This window comes from Megalops cyprinoides, chromosome 12 (genome assembly GCF_013368585.1).
Source record: "Megalops cyprinoides isolate fMegCyp1 chromosome 12, fMegCyp1.pri, whole genome shotgun sequence".
NCBI classification, from domain to species: domain Eukaryota; kingdom Metazoa; phylum Chordata; class Actinopteri; order Elopiformes; family Megalopidae; genus Megalops; species Megalops cyprinoides.
In genome coordinates this window covers 18,857,020-18,874,780 of record NC_050594.1, presented here as the reverse complement: position 1 = coordinate 18,874,780, position 17,761 = coordinate 18,857,020, and the positions used below count along the sequence as shown (strand labels likewise).

At 45.5% G+C, this 17,761-nt stretch overlaps 1 protein-coding gene across 1 annotated transcript in view; it reads right to left on the bottom strand.

Annotated features, from left to right (window-relative positions):
* The window catches only part of LOC118787531 (MAM domain-containing glycosylphosphatidylinositol anchor protein 1), a 122,244-nt gene that overhangs the window by 81,603 nt on the left and 22,880 nt on the right, over positions 1-17,761 (bottom strand). Inside the window, exon 3 of the mRNA XM_036543122.1 lies at positions 4,459-4,598. Coding sequence (XP_036399015.1) covers positions 4,459-4,598 — 140 coding nt within the window. The remainder of the gene's footprint in view (positions 1-4,458; positions 4,599-17,761) is intronic.

The following is a 17,761-nucleotide window of genomic DNA, read 5'->3' as shown; positions in this document are numbered from 1 at the left end:
GAATGTGTGACAGTGGGTAATGTGGACCATGTGTTTGGGGTATGCAACAGTGGGTAGTGTGCCCATGTGTTGGGTGTGTGACAGTGGGTAGTGTGGATAATGTGTTGGGTGTGTGGCAGCGGGTAGTGTGGAGAATGTGTTGGGTGTGTTACAGTGGGTAGTGTGGAGAATGTGGTGGGATATGTGATAGTGTATACTGTGCAGCTAACTCTTAGGATGAAACCTGCAAGCAGGGGGTTATGACACTGAGTTATTGCCCACAATATTTAACCTGAATTTCCAGAACAAAAAAAATCTATGTGTGAAAGTCAGCGCTGTACCTTGACCTTGAATGAGGGTGTTTGAGAAATCGAATCAAACCTCAGCCACACTGTATCTTTAGTAAGGACACATTTAAGTCAGTGTTTGTGCCCTCAGATTGTGCCAGTTACTGAACTGAATCAATCTCTGGGTTAACTAAGATATATGAAAGTGTGATTGATGCACTCAGTCACTGTGAGTTCACTGTTTGAACATGCTGTGGTTCCAAAGAGGAGGGAACTCCCAAGGAGTGGGCTGCAGGCCATCAGTGCTGAGTGCAGCACTATGGGTCTGCTCTGTCTGATTATGCTGTATGCTCCATCTTTCTGCTACCCCCTTCCCTCTGCTGCTATTTCTCCCTCCCACCACCTCAACAACAACAACAACAACAACGACCACAACGAAGGCCTGCCCCTTCCTGGTCGCTTTGGGTGAATTAAACCGCTTTTGACTTGATATATGAGTTTTGCACTTTGTCTCCCGGTGAAAAAAAAGAAATGATTAGATTTCACTCTGTTCTGTATGGATTACAGCACAACCCCTTTTTCAATCCAATCTTCTGGAGCTAAGGTAAACAATCAGTCTTGATAAAGGATTGGATAAATCCTCAATCAGACTCATTCTCTGCAAAGCACCCTTTATTACTGAGGCTCACACCTCTAAATTGGATCCTCCTGACAGAAAGACCAGGACCCCAGTCTCATTGCCTTCCTGGGTGCTTCCACAACCCTTTCCAAATGCCTGTCTGTCAGTCAGTCAGTCAGTCAGTCGGTCCGTTAAGCGTACTACACTCGGATTCAAATTATGCTGCCAGCGATCATGATCCATAACATGCCTTTGTCTACATCGGGAAATCAAAACAGATTTGTTTCGGAAACCGCAGCACTCCTTATTGACTGATTAAAATTGCTCTGGAATAACAGAAAAGCCATCACAGGATAGGTTTAGAATGCTCTGAGTCTAAAAATGTGGCTGAAGAATGAGAACAGATTTGCAAAGTGAATGTAAATAGAAATAAATGCTCAATTTGTAGTGGTGTTCAAGGCGCCACTCTCTCACCAAACCACATTCTCAACATTCAGTTCCATAAGCGCAAAGTTGAAAATAGCTTTTAGATTTATGGCCGAACGTTCTGCTTGTCTGTACAGAGCTATGCTGTCAGCGTATACAGCTCCACCTCTCCATTCGTCTGCATGTGCCTGTCTGTCCAGAGGTTTTCAGACGGTCAGGGTGACGAGAAGTCTGCTGACCGCAACTCTTAGGACAGGGGCAAATCAAGGCATCAGGGATCAGGGATCATGTTTTCGTAAATTGCTCCAGAGTGACACTGCAGGAGAAACCCAGCACCCCCAATGGGACAGAGTGCGATATGCTGCAGAACCACGTCAACACTGCCGTCACCATAGCGCGCATTCTACCAATGCGGCTACCAGACGCACATGTGCACAAATAAGCTCAGACACACACATATAGACACTTATCACTCATATGCATGCATGGACACGGATGTATAGAAACACAGTCATATAAAAATACACAGAGACACTCAGACCTACACACACACACATTCACTTAAACCAACTGCGGTTTTCACAGCAATACCACATTCTTTCAGCCAGATTCTGCTGGCAATGCCATCCCCCATGGGCAGAACAGCAGTCAGCCACCTGCCCATCATCAGATCAGGATTTAACAGTGCCTTGCAGAAGGCATTTTACACTGCACTAAACTATATGGACAGCCTGTCTCTTTCATTGCCAAAAACCCTGCACAAAAACGTACTTAAAAAGAAGTAACACTACACATTAAAGTAGTTACGTTTGATTCCATGCTTATGAATCCATGGGTTCTTACGCTGCTTGCATTTTTATATGCATTAAAACAGCAGAACTATTTCTGATGCAGTTCCAGGCTTGTCCCTGGTGACAGACGCCAGGCCCCAGACAGGATTCAAAGACCACGGTGAAATGGTCCCACAAGCTCTACCCCATATCACTGCCCTGTGATCTCTTCTACATCAAACTGTGTAGGGGTTTTGGATTGTCCTCCACTCCTCTCTGACGGTCTCTCCCACAAACTGATGCATGTCAGGCCGTTGCTTGTCTGCGCCTTAATTTCCAACACTGTCCACTGGGAGAGCCAAAAGCAGCCCTAACAACCTCAAGCAGAGGGGGGTGAAGAAGGGGGCTGGGTGCACTAGAAAGGGGGCAACCCCACTATGTGAATGTGTGTGTGTGATTGTGTGTGTATGGGCTGGTATTCCAAGGGCACGGAGTGAATGGGAGGCAGGTGCTGTGCCAGGGCGCCATGACAACGCACTTCCAAGCACAGCCAAGCTCAGAGAAGCACTGAATGGGGGAACGGTCGCCATGGTGCCATGGTGCACACTTCCACCCCTCTTGGAATCTCCTCTATCAGATTCCTCTGTCTCGGAAACTGCTCTTACAAATATATACATTCTCACAGCCATGCACATACTAATCTTATACTCTCATGGTTTTACAGACAGGTGGACAGTCAAACAAATATACAGATCGACAGATAGACAAACATGTAGATAGACAGATAGATAGACAGACAAGTTAAAATCTTACTGGTGTGAAACTGTAGTAAGGCTCATAAAAGGTTTAAGAATGACAGAATCGCTTAGATTTTTCTGTTTATTTGGAGCTGAGTGATGGCGAATGGAAGTAGTCTTGCAGCAATACAAGCCAATCCGTCTCTGTTCCTACCCCAGCACCCAAAGCACGGCCTCCCTCTCATTCTTATGGCTAACAGCAGCCTTATAAAGTCTTCAAAATATCCTAGAAAGGATGTGCACACACATGTACACACAAACACATATACACTTTAACACAACATTCTAATTCATTTGATATAAAATGATAATGGGGAGCATGAAAGTAAAATGTATACACACAGTAACTTCATCAGTGTGGCTATAGACTGCAGTGCAACTGAGTGGAGCCGAGCACTGTGGTTTATATGCTTTACATTCTGAGTGTATCACTGTATAATCATTATTCAGAGCTGAACATGAAGAGAAGCGAAAAGGGTACATACAAATGTTGTTTCGTATTTCTGAATCATAACATTTCCAGTACATACCCAGATAGATGCTGCTGTTGTTCATAACCTGAATTCAAATTTTTCATTCTACCCCAAGTTCAAGAGAGCATGACCTTGTGTAAAGTTTGAGACTGGATCTCTGAGCATGGGGGTCACACTGAGGTCTCAGTGAAGGTCAAAGGTGAGGACACACAATCACAGAGTCTCCTTCCTACCTGTCCTCCTCAACATTTGTCTCTAAACCCCCACACCTGACCTCAGCAAGGACTCTAGCATAACTACAAATGAAAGCATGTGTAAAGAGAGAGAAAATTGAACAAGCAACATACCAGAATCGGGAGCTGGAATGAGCCATCACTGAGAGCTCGGATAGAAGGGTGGGGGGGGGGGGTGAGATGGTTCAGGTGTCACTGAGTCACTATGGGGATTGGGAGCAGTATTGGTGGGGGTAATTTAAGCATAGCGGTCACGACAAGTTTAATTCATCCTGACCCAATGCCACTGGATAGGGATTCTGTGCTTCATACCTTCCGATCCTCCTGCTCTCCTGTCCCACAGTACACTCATTCTGTATTCATTCTCTCACGAGGAGTGAAATCAGGGGCAGAATATTAATGTGAGGGAGTCATACTGACTGGTGGCCCATGCTGGCAGCCTCACTCCGGCACTGTCTGGCTACACGCTGGATTTAATAACTGTAATAACAGCACTGATCATCACACAAATGAAGCCTAACAGAAAGGCAATCCACAACCGCTATGAGAAGGGGCATCGCTGGTTGGGGAGGGGGGAAATTTAAAGCCCCTGTTTCTGTCACTTGGTGGCACACATAAGGACTCCTGTCACACAGCCCGTTTCCAGAGACAGGACAGCCAGGTGTCATGTCCTGTGGCAAGATCCACGGTCATTCGAGTTGTAGCACAGTTGTTTTAACACCAAGTGTTCGGTATGATGTGACAGTGTGAACCTCAGTGTTTTCCAAGTATCTTGGACCATACCATCAGCTACGTGCCAGTGGGAGAAAGTGTACTTTGGGGTATTAGTGTCACACTGTGGTAGACCGTGTGCTGCCAGGTGTCAGGCGTATACCTGTGGTCGTGGGTGTCCTTTAACTAGACACTGCAGCACCAGCGTGTCCCCCTCGCGGATAGTGTAGATCCTCTCGCTGATGTTGTCCTCCTTCACCACACAGGCCTGACCCGAGTGTACGATCTGGGCATTGGCAGGGGCTGTGGACACACACACAGAAACAGAGCGAAATCATTTTACAGACCTCTAAATAAAAGTGCCCCACATTCTCTCCAATATAAGGCCATTGCATCCCAAGAGTTAGCACTGATAAGAGTCCAGAGACAAACAAAAAGCAAAAGCAAACTGAAAAGTCTAATTTGGAACTTTAACACACACACACACACACACACACACACACACACACACACACACACACACGCACAGACACACACACACACACACACACACACGCACACACACACACACACACACACGCACACACACATGCACGTACGCACACACACACACTTTATATAGCTTTTAAAAATGCTACAGAACAGGGTATCTATTCACCGTCAGAGATATGAAGCAGAGAAAAATACAAAGCACATCCACTCAGTGAAAAGTAGTTTTTTTCTTCCATTTAAAAAGGATGACATGGGCAAAGCTGGTCACAAGAAAAATAGATCACTGTAATCAATATGAGATGGGAGAGGCTGAGCAAGAGAAGCACCTTATCCTGTTTGCCAATGAGTAGTCAAAAAGGCCTGCATTCTTAGTGAAAATAAGCTCATTTTTCCTCAAACATAGAGCTACAGGGAATGGCTGAATGAGTCTTAGACAGGGAGAGTTAAACCTATTGGGCTAACAAAGGGTGGTATCCTCATTCTTCCTGAGAGGCACTGAGCTTCCGTACTTACAGAGAGGGATGGTAAGAATAATGGAATGTGTAGGAATAAATGGAAGTTATTCCAGTGACTTTATTTTATTTATTTGTTTTAGGGGGGTTAACTTTAGTACAACTGTTGCTCTTGCTATTAAGTTATTCTCAGCTGTTCCAGCAATACTGCTAAGGTCATACCAACAAAGCACCTTGGAAGTGAAACTGAAATTGAGAGTGAGATGGAAAGGGGGAGAGAGAGAAAGGTTCGTGCACACACACACAAATGCATGCCAGTCGGGTACAGTCAAGGTGAAGGCCTTTGCCTTTGTAACGGTGTGAGATGGTCTGTGTCTTAATTAAAGGGTTTTTTTTTTTTTTTTTGTCATGCTCTTCTGTCAAACAGTTGGATGAACACAGGTCTGTGACACGAAGGCAGACATTGTGTGAACTGAGAGCACAGACAGACCATGAAAGAGGAGGACAGGGGACAGTATGTCATGTTTTCTGGCCACATTCAAGTGTCACACAGTGTTAACCGGAACCATTTGACAAAACCATCCACATTATTGTTAGAATATCTGACTCAGAACTCCTTCCAGTAGAATCAGAGAATAACTGCCCCTCACTACACCTATATTTATATTTATTCAACTGCTTACAAAGTGGTTTGAAAATTACCTAAGAAAAACCCAAAGAGATGCAATCGTTATGCTTTTTGCTGCTGCTTCTGCTATACACCAGTTTTGGCTGCCAGCATTAAAACTGTAGTTCCACAACAAAAACTTAGTTTTAAATGAGTTTAAGTCTGCTTGTTTGAGGAAATCAATATTAGGTAATTAGCAAGCTAGCAACATCAAAAGGCAGCATTAAACTTAAGCATTGCTCAGATCTCCATCTGCGCACCGCTTGGCAACGTCCCTCACAGTTGCATAATAAAATGAATGCAAAGGCACTTTGTTGCTCCATTGCTTACTTATGTGAGTTGTGTTCAAACAAAAACATATCAATTCCCCATCCCACAAAACAAGGGAAAAGTTCCACCTCATGTCACAAAACAGTACAGTATGTGGCTATGCAGAGTTTCATGCTAGAAAGTGACCTGGCATAAACCAGACTCACTGCCACCTAAGGTATACACCAAGGTTATCTCAGTGGAAAACAAAATACACACACACACACACACACACAAGCAGCTAATGCAAACATGAGCAGGGAGATGGGGGGTAAAAGGGAGAGAATGACAAAAAGAGAAGAAGACAGACAGGCAGAGCACAGGAAGAGATGGAGAAGGAGAGGAAAAGAGGAGAAAGTTTGGTGAAGAAGAAAGAGAAAGTGGGAAAGCACAGGCATTGCGAGGGGGCAGAGGGACAGAAAGAGAGGGGAAAGTATAAGAAAAGGAGTGAGACAGAGGGAGAGCACAGGGAGATAGATGAGGGAGAGGGTGAGGAAGAGCAGAGAGGAGAGACAGAGGGAGAGGGACAGCAGCGTGGGGGGGGCAGAGAAAGCACAGGGTGATAGAGAGCCCTGTGAGAGATGGTGACTGGACGCAGAGCGGAATGATGCGATTATTATTGATCTGCAGGGAGCCGTGTGCATTTGGAGCATTAACATCTGCAGGAAATTACAGCACGCGTTAACAAGTGAACATGCACACAAACCGGCTGCTCCGAACTGCATAAATTACCCTGTCGTTACAGTTTATTAGCACATTAGCGCACCTCGGGAGGCCTTCCCCCCAGCTGGGTGAGGGGCTGTGCGGTATGACACGGCCACGCGTTCCTCAGGCCTTCGCCCCGCTGCACACTTGAACCACTGGGCACTATCGGCATTCTGACCATCCTCCTTCCCCCTAACAGGATCAGCTTTCCCACCTCTAAACCTACCCGATCATTGCTTGAGAAAGTTGGATACCGATCCAGGATCTGTAATTTGATTCCAAAACCTATATATGCTCACTGACCGCAAGAGGAGAACTGGTTCGATGTTTCAGAGCTCTCTCTTGGAGAGAGCATGTGCTCATCCTGCTATGAAATCCAAAGCGATCGTAGAGAAGAAATGCTTGATAAAAGAACATATTTGAATAGTGTTCTTTCAACAATGTGCTCAACCCGGCAGACGGTGAAGCAGGGTTCCTGCGGAGTTCATTTGAATAAAGATGCACTTGAGTGATCGTCTGTCCCCCCACATTCAGGGAACGGCGCACTGGGGACATCGTTCAACCATTCAAGCGTTGCACTCGGTAATTATTCTGGTCGAACCCTTGCGCGTATCAGTTTTCGCTGCAAATGTCCCCTTGTGCTGCCTGAAGGGCAGACCGTGGATACGAGAGCAAATGGGGTCTCCAGTGCTGGACCGTGGGAATGGTGCTCTGAGGGCCATGGACCGGGATGCACCACTTCTTGTGTTTTGTGGCTCCGGTGCAATAGCAGGGGAGAGCTGAGGGGGGCGGGGGGGAGTGCATTTGGAGAGCTGACTCAGCCCAGAGGTGAAGCACTGCATTTAGATGGAGAATAATTGTCGCTTTTCACCTTGTTAGCACATCCACACCAGGGTGTTCTCCCGGGGAAGGGGAGCCACATGGCCCCTCACCGCCTCCGGCTAGCGGGCTTTGTAGTCTGACTTGACGTTACGAGACTCAGATACAGAGGAAGGCAGGTAGAGCACAGCGTACAGAGAGAGGGAGGGAAAGGGGTGCAGAGACAAGCGGCAAGGAATGAGAGGATTGAGAAAAGGCATGGCAGAGGGGAGAGGAAAGATGAGAGGAGAGGAGAGGAGAAGAGAGGAGAGGAGAGGAGAGGACAGCACAGAATGTGAGAGAAGAGAGGAGGAAGAAACTGGGATTTGTCACAGCAGATGACTTGAAGGAGTGAAAAGGGAAAGTTGAAAGAAAGCTGAGAGAAACTGCTGCTTTACAGGTCTGTGTGGGTACAAGTTAGGAACCCTGTAAATATATATGTATGGCCCATTTACGATTGAGAAAATGAAAAGAGCTAATCACTTGTCAATGAAATTAAGTCTGAAGGCAGCATTGCATCCTCTCAACAATACAAAATACCCTTACCCACTATCTCCTCCCCTTTTCTGTTCCCTTGCGTTCTCTTTGTCTCTCCCTCTCCCATGATCTCCTCAACTTTCTCTCCTGCTGTCTCTCCTGCCCTCCCCCATTCACTCTCTCACTCTCCCTCCCTCTCCCCTCTCTACTTCTCTCCTTCCCCCCTGTTCAATGTGATGTATGGTCTCAATGAAAAGAAGGAAAAACAAAAGCTCGCTGTCCACAAGTGGAAAAAGAGAACACGATGAGCTTATAAAATCTTAAATGTGCTATGCACAGTAATGGGCTTTCCCTCCAAAACTTCTGCTTGCCGTGGTGCAGGTGCCGTGCCCCCTTCTCCCGAACCCCAGCCTCAGGGGGGAGGCACTCACCTGTGAGTCTATGGAGAGCCAGCTGCCTCCTTGGGGCACTCTCCCCACCTGTGACTGTCCTGCACTTTGTCTCCACAGTTTCCAGCCTTCTCCAGAGCGCTTCCAGTTCTCTGAGTCTGTCTCTCTCTGACCCTGCTTGGCCTTGGTATAAATCACTGACACGCTGCTTCTCGTCTGGAGCTCCACCTAGCCTAATTTCACTCCCAAGTACTTCCCATTCCTCCTCCAAACTGAGCCATGCTAAGCCCATTATTTATAGATTCCCTCTTAAAATGGAGCACTCCTTTCAATCCACTTGTGAAGCAAATTAAAACATTTAGTTCTAGACTACCGTCCCTCTTCCAAAATAGTCATAAATAGACATATTTACAAACTTATTTTGGTCCATAAATATTCAGTGCTCTAAATACTGAATTTATCTTATTTAGTGATGATGTGTTCTCTGGGATTACTGAACTCTAATTCATTCTGGCAACCACTAATGAAGATCAGAGGTGAATTATTAGAGATTCAACTGGGCACTGTCAATATCTTTGCAGCTCAATACAGATCTACAGAGAGGCAAACATAACCATTGCTGTGCCGGAGCACAGCTCATTTCAATTGACCTGTATCTGTCACACACACTCCCTGTCAGCCAGCTCAGCCATGCCCAGTTCAGCCCGGCTCAACCTCACCCACTCATCAAATGCACCTGTGACTCGTTCTTCAATCAAGTCCTGGCTACATAAGGACTCAGTTTATGTTGCCTCATTGTGAGGTATTTGTTGCAACGCTACCAAGCCTGTACTCTGCCATCCTGTGTTTTGACTGCCGTTTTTGACCCTTGCCTGTTCTTTGGACCTTGCTCGTGTTTGGATCTGTTTTTTGTACTGCTGCTTCTCATTAACGACCAGTTTTTTGTCCCTGACTACGATTTGCCTTTTGTCATTAAACTGTTGACCACTCTTAGATCCCAGTCTGTTTTCATTACAGTATCCTGTTAACTAGTATCTTGCCCAATCGACTCACAGCAAGCATCATTGATGAAGGTACACTGATATACCTTATGTTTGACAGTGATATATTTGTATATGTGTGTGTTGCAGCACACAAATCAGTGAATAGCTTAGGCAGCTCAAGTGGGTAACGTGTCTTAAAAATGCATGTGGGTCTGCTGCATAATGTGATGTCCGCCCATGAGATGGAACTTCAATCTGAATACTTGCCTTTGCCAGAGACCCGGGTCTATAGCCAAGCAAGCCAATCATGTCAAAGCATGGCATGGCTGTGACCGGCAAAATTCAGTTTATACACTCAGAGGTTAAACTGAGTCCTCATGGTCATATGTCCTGCAGCTGATACCCAGCACAGGCCACAATCAATGCCTTAACCTATTGTCTCACATGTGCTGATGCATGCAGATCCTTCCTAGATTAACTTAATTCACCACAGATATGACAGCTTTCAAACGCTCCAGTGTTGAAAATCCCCTGTCTGGAGAAGTGCCACCAGGGTAAGAAAAGTCACAAAATGTAAGCAACAACATAAGAATGAAACCCACTACACCCACTACCCTGAGGTAACAGTCCGTCGTCGAGTGAACCTTTACAAACATTTTCTGTTCCAGAGGTCTCACTATGCTGACGGAGTGTGAGCCAATGGGAACCTTCATTTTAGCAAGAGCCATAGAGTACGCTAGACACAGAGGACATATATGTGTGATAGCCATGTGCTCATTTTACAAATGGTCATTGCCTCAATACATGGGCATGCTCATAATCACAGCCTCCAGCTGAATGCAGTTCAATAGATTTCATCAAGATATTCCAACTGACTGCTCCATCTTGGCACACATTTGCCAGTATTAAAAATGAAAGGCTGTCATGGAGAAGCTGAACTGATCTTACCCTGTATGTTGGGATTGCAGGGGAGTCTGCAGGTTAAAGCTACTGACACAATATAGCATATAAACAATGTTAGGAGCTCACAGGAGTGTGAGTCCCTGAAAGGATCGCAGCGTTGACTTTTTTTAAGCTGCTCTGACAGAAATTGATTAAATGACCATTGTGAAGAAAAAAAGGTAATTGCCGCCTCGGAATTAACAGTGGAAACTGTGAACCAGTCTCCGGGAACTGTCTCCATCCTCACTGAGGTCTGACCTGGCCTTGCCTTTGACAAATACTCACGGGGCGGTATCATTTTGTAAGATTATATCGAGAGATTTATAAAGTCAGCAGTACTTAACGCTGTGGTAAATTCTGAATTGAGACGCCTTAATGTGGGAAACTACCAAACAGCTCTTGAGTGAGGGAGACGGGGCAAACTAACCAAGTAACTGAGTACCCCCTCACCCTGAAAGCTCAAACCTCTCCCAGAAACTCTTACCAACTACTATTATCTGTAATCCCTGGACCTGAATGCTGGATAAACTACCATATCACGCCACCACCCTAACACCTAACTTACCTCTGTGAGCTTTTAAGATTAAGCGATATCCTTTTTTTGCAAGGTGTTATACTGGTACTTCACCATCACTAGGAGTGACATCAGACTGCTGTGGGCATGTGTACAGACTACACACATGAAGTGGAAAACAGAAAGATCTTTAAAGGTATGTAATACTAATCTTGCCTAGTGTCAGCAAATGCACTTGATAGAAAAAACAGAAAAGAAGGAAGAAGCAAAATCCTCCTTGGACAAATTAATATACGAGAGCCTTGGTCCATTCCGAATGGCCTTTAAACTTCCCTTCAAGGACACAAGATGATACTGGATGGCAGCTACTGGATTTTCATCCGCTGTACACCAGAAAGAGGGAAGAGCGGTTCTCCAGCTTCCCATTGTGGGACCACCCTAATGGGTCTGGACTCTCTGCCAGTGCAGGTCCCCGCAGTGAGGCTGTACTCACCGTCTGACAGCACCACACAAACACCTAACTGGCTGCATATTCATCTCTGTCTGCTGATATTGCTGCTCCGTTCAATGGGCTTCATTAATGCACCGGCTTTCCCATCTAACCATTTGCACACTGTGAGCATAGGATCACAGATTTTTCCATTTCTGTAAGCTTCCAGTCTCTTCTAATGGACTGCTTCTACAGTCAATGCTCTCGTGTCCCTGGGGTGAGGCAGCATTGCAGGGCACATTATGACCTGGGTTCATCAGCCTGTAAATAAACTAACAGCAGCACACATTTTACATAATGTCCTCTTATTCATATTTTGATACAGAAATCATGAAGTTCATTTATTTTACCCATAGGGGGCAGCAGTTTCGCATAGCGGTTAACGATTTGGGCTTCTGACCAAACACTTGCAGATTTGACTCCAAGGTGGCATATTGCTGTTACATCCTTAAGCAAGGTACTTAACCTGAATTGCTTCAGTAAATATTCAGCTATATAAATGGATATGTTGTAAAACGAAAAAAGGTCTTCCTGTATGAGGGCAGGCACTGAACTCCCAGGTTCAGAGATTTATGAGATGCTGTGACAATATGCATTCCTGTCTGTACAGAAGGCACTACAGCTAATTTTAAGGCTTTGTAGAGGTGATTTCTCACCTGGACAGTATTGTTACTGAATTCTTTAGCATTGCCGTATTACAAGTGCCCCAAATGTGCTCTTGCTGAACTGTAGACATTTCACACATTCTGTGTGCTGGTGATGAATTTTAAATTTATTCACCATGAATTTTTAATGACTATGCCTCATGATTTCTCACACAGATATAAACAGTTAACACAGCAAGCCATACCTAGCAGTGATACAAATTTAAAGACACTTAAAACTGTTCTCTTAAAACTGCAGTGTGTGCCAACACACTACTGATGCCCTGTTTTCCCTTCTTATGGCATGTGTTTTGAACTCTAATCATGGTGTCAGAATAAGATAAATCATGGCTGACAACCCACAGACATTCAGATGATGGGCATCTGGAACCAGCAAGGGATTGTGGGAAAGAGACAGGGGAGATGAGAGGAAGAGTAACTTGGGAATATTGGAGCAGAGATTCAAAGGGAGAGAGAGAATGAGAGGGGAGAGGTGGGAGAGTGTTTGGGCTGAACAAAAAAAAAAAATAAAAAAGGAGAAGAGAGGCAGGGCGGAGACGGCAAAGAGAACAGATAGGTGGGAGGAGAAGACAGAACGAGGAGGGAATCCGTGGGGAGGAGCGCAAGGGCGTGTTTGCACTGAGGATCTCTGTGGTAATCTGACTGAGCAATCTCGCTGGCGTCCCTGCTGGGCGGTGCTGGAGCTCCTTCACCTGTCTGTTTACCCTGGCTGCACGTGCTCTCGCAGCTCTTCCATGCAGTGGGAGATAATCCGCGGGCACATACACACAGGCCTACGGCTCCGAGCCATGAACAGCCTGTGTTGAATCAGGCTGCGGTTGAGTGGATTAGGACAAGCCTGTTCAAACAACGCATAGCACCAGGCTGACCCTGCAACAAGGGCACACAAAGGTGATGGGCCCGTGTATGTGTGTGTGTGTGTGTGTGTGTGTAGGAGTGTGCAACACAACTTCCACTTGCACTTCTGGTACTACACTACCAGTAAAAGTACATTGCCCTGCCTCACACATCAACACAAGCCAACAAGTATTACCTCGCCCCTCCCTTCTGACATAACATTTACTGTCAGAGTGTAATATTTATTCAGCAAATGACCGTGCTTGATGAGGTGTCACATGATAAAGTCTTAAGACCCCACGCCAAGCTGTCCTTTGTACGTCTCCAAATGGCTGTGTGGACTGGTGGCACTGAGCTGGGCTCAATGGCACCTTAGCTGAGAGCCAGGGTGAATTAGTATGAAGAAGGCAATTTCTTTCTTTCTGTGCCAGAGGCAAGCTCCTTCCCATGCACTCCCCCGGTGTTCTGGGGCAGAGGGACATCAGCGCTGAATTAAACAGTTATTACAGCTCTTCAGACCAAATTTGGAGGGAAAATGGTAACAAAGTGCTTTGATTAAAATTAGCATGAAATCCAGCGCTAGGGTCAGGCAGTGATGTAGACATCGGGGGGGTGACACAGAGCAAAAGGGGGCACGACACCAGATCACACGCTACAACCCAGGACTCGTTTCACATGCAGGAGAGAAGATCCGCAGTCAAAGAGATGAAACCCATTGTTGAGCCTCAGATCTCAGCCTCAGACTGACAGAGCAGGGGGGAAGAGAGGGGGGCGAACGCATGGACATCTGAGTAGCGTCCTCTTTGTGTGTGTTACACTCAAACAGCCTGCTCCATCAGATATTCACCACTGTACTGCCAATGTCACAGCCAGATGCACCGCAAGTCTGAAATCAATCCCTGATGGGACATGAGCAGTTGCCATGTTTGCTATTATATTAAAATTATTTTATAGATCAGTGTTACAATGCAGGTCTGTTTTATGGTGTGATTTTTTTTACCTCTCTACTGCTGTATACTGCAGTTTCACAGAGTTCAAAATGCAATGACAGAAGTGCTCCATATGCCAATAAACTAGTGCACAGATGGTGCCCACTCAAATAAAGACCACAGTTCAATAAATAGGAAGTTAGTAATTCATTTATTTGATTTATTTACTTAATTTGTCCATAGTGCGTGGAAGTTCTGCATTCTTTTTTACTTTCTCTGTAATGTGGCTTTTTGGCTCTGTCAACATCACACTCCCATTTTCTCCCATCACACTCCCATGTCCTGTCATTTCCTGTCAAACTCTCCTCCCACCTCTCGCTCAGAGGGTTATGATTCTGTGAGGCGAAACCTATTCCAGCAGGACCACATTTCTTCATTCAGAGCTTTGTGAATAAACTGCCTACGTTACACAGGCTGTTTGCCTTTATTTCAGCTGTTAAATGTTGAGAAGTCTGTAACTTTCTAAGTCCATTTACCAATGAGGGTAACCTGTCTCACATGTCATACCTAGCTTGCAATGCAGTGCAGAAAATACTGTTTCATACAAGGTTGCTTCTGTTCTCCCAAAAAGATTTTTTCCTTCAGTCATCTATCCATTTGACCATGCATGCCTTTTCACAAGGACTGTACTGCTGTGCTGACCAAACCCTGTGAAGACCACTGGCAGCAGGTGGTCCTTCAACAGAGTGATGAAGCTATTCTCAGGTATAGAAGCAGTATAAACATAATGCAAGCAAAACATTCCAACCTAACACAGTTAACCAAGAGCCTGAAGTATGCTGCACTCTCACACAATGAAGACAGACATCTGCTTCAAACAAAACAACAGAGGCAGGTGAAGGAAACAGCTGGTCTGTGTAAAAATAGGCTGCTAACAGAAGCCCTTGGTTTTTTCTTTAAAGAGCCGGCAATGCATCACCTTAGGTGCAAAATGTGCTTTTAATTCTAATCAATTTTGCTCACTGCTGGATGGTAATGGGAACACAGAGGTGAAGGGAGGCACCAGGATCAGAATCCAGTTCATTTGTCCGCCTGTCAGAGCAACTGCGAAACAGCTGGATTTCGCATGGCCTCTTTTAACGGCGAGCGACCGCAAAAACGATGAGACTAAAGTTAGAAACTGAAGCTGACTGACTCTCCACATCTGCAGATGTTGAAACACGGGATGGTGGGAGATGATTTAAAAGGTCAGCTCAAGAGAGAAGGCGTGAGGATGAGAGAAAGGGAGCGAGGAGGAGGGAGGGAGCAGGGTACGGAGAGACGAAGAAAGCTCTTTGTCTGGGAGATCAGTGGCTCACCGTGTGGGGATGTCAGGACAGAATGTCACTTCAGTGCATTCATTTACATGATTTAGGAAAAGAAACGTAATAACATTTTACTAATTGATAAATAATGCTTTATTAATGTGTCACATTTCATTTATTGAAGGTCAATTCAATATTTATGACACATTAATAAATTACTCCATTATAAAAGGTGCAAGCATATTTTAGATAGTAAGGGTGGAGTGTTGCTATTTAAAGGGAGAACAGCATGGCTTTTTCTCCAGCATTTGGTGTGGAAGCACACACAGAGAAAGACATTTGTATTCATGCAGCGATGGAAAACCGAAGCTGGTATTGATATAGAAAAGACATCTAATGAACAGGGATTGCAAGCTGGCTGAATCTGATCATCAGCTCTCTGGCTGGCTTTTATATTCCCAGAGCCCACTTAAATGGGTACACATACCCTCAGCAGTCAAGCCCTAACGTTCTAATACAATTATCCAATATCAGACCAAAGATGGAATGCTTCAATATGTTGCTGCTGTTTTTGTTACTGTGGGTATGTGCATGTTTTTTTTGGAAATGGTAAGATACAACAAGCAGCTATTGGAGGCATTAAAAATTAAATGTCTCTTTATTTTTTTTTTTATTATTATTTTATTATTTATTATTTACACAGACAAAAGTTTATTTCTCACTCTGAGTTCCCAGGTGATTGTGAGCACCCTGGACTCACATCAACAATACAGAGTGTAATAGAGTCTTAAAAATCGATTATTATGTGTGTGCGTTTAATGTAAGTGGTCATTAAACTTTGTCGCCAAAGTTCTTCGTACCACCTCTCTCTCCCTCTCTCTCTCTCTCTCTCTCTCTCACACACACACACAAACACACACAAACACTATTTTACTCACTTTCAGACTCTCACACATCCATTGCAGCTGTGAGACACAGCTGGTTGCCAGTCTGTGTAGAATTGGTGTTAATGTAAAATCTGAGAGAGTTCAGTATAGGGACTAACTGCAGGCAGCCTGTGATGAAGCTACATAGCTGCCTGCAGTACGTGTGAGCACCAGTCTCAATGAATACGATTGTAAGCGACAATCAACCAACACATTGAACATAATACATTACAGCTCTGAGCACTTAAGTGTCAGTACCTGTGAACCCACAAATAAATCTCAAAACAATTCTCCAAGATTTTTTGGAGGGGGATGGCAGTGTACAAGCCATAAGAGGGATGGGTTACGCCCTGTGTTAGTCAAGATCACATTCCACGATGCTCTCCATGTGGATCCTAACAGAAGAAAACAGTGAAGCTCATTAATTCTTGGACCGGATGACAGCCAGTGCCTCAATGAAGCCCCACCGCTGTGCAGCTGAATAAGAGCTTGCGTAGTGAGAATGCAACTAACCGTCAGTGCCCAAGCAAACAGCCTCAGTGACAGGAAGCTCATGCCGAGAGGCCACAGAAAGGCCGACAGTACAGGCAGTGAACTGCAGCGCGCCGCTCTTCTAAGCATCAACCACAGTGTGTGAAGTGTCACAAGGTTGCTCCAAAATTAGTGCCGCCATAACGTTCATTTACTATTCCTGAACTGCCACAGAATGGGAGAAGGGGAGACTACAGGGTGCAATTCTCTGGACCTGAACAATATTGTAAGATGCGGGAGATAGTGGGCTGGTACAGTGCCCACTCTGGACCAATGCAGTCCAAAGAATGTATGTGTGTGTGTATGTGTGTGTTTGTGTGTGTGTGTGTGTGTGTGTGTCGGGGGTGAGGGGGTGTGGGAGGCTGCACTGGAGTGAGTACTGGGGTTCAGCCATTACCTCATTCAGCAGCATTGTCCGTGGCAACAGAACTGCCGCTAAAGCTTACTTTCTGGGAGCCGAGTGGCAAAGGAGGCTTCGAAACTCAGATACATCAGTTAAGATGAATCATCAGTCAGGGCTGGCCTAGAAGGGTCCTGCTTAAAAAATCTCAACAAGCTGGCCAACACAGCCAAAAAAAAAAAAAAAAAACCAAACTATGACCCACCATTCTCAGCGGTGACGAGCTCTCCCTCTGTGACTCAGGGCTCGGCCTCCCCAATAGATTCCGACAAGGGCTCCGATCACTCCCCGCTGCGGGTGTCTCCACCACTGCTCTCGCAATAACACACTCGGCCGCGTGTTTGTGAGGAGTGCATATTAACAAGCAATAAAATACATGGGTCAAAGCCCAATTCTGGGCAATTACCAGCAAGAAAATAAGGCCGCGGGTCTGAATACATTATGCCAATAAAGCCGGGGGAGTTTTCACACAAGCGCGAGCCCCCGGTGCAGTGCCAGGATTTATATTAGAGGCGCCACGCCTTTATGGCAGCAATCTCCCCCCGGCCGGTAATAGCCTGCGACGGGGGCCCGGCCGCAGTCACGGACCCCGGCAC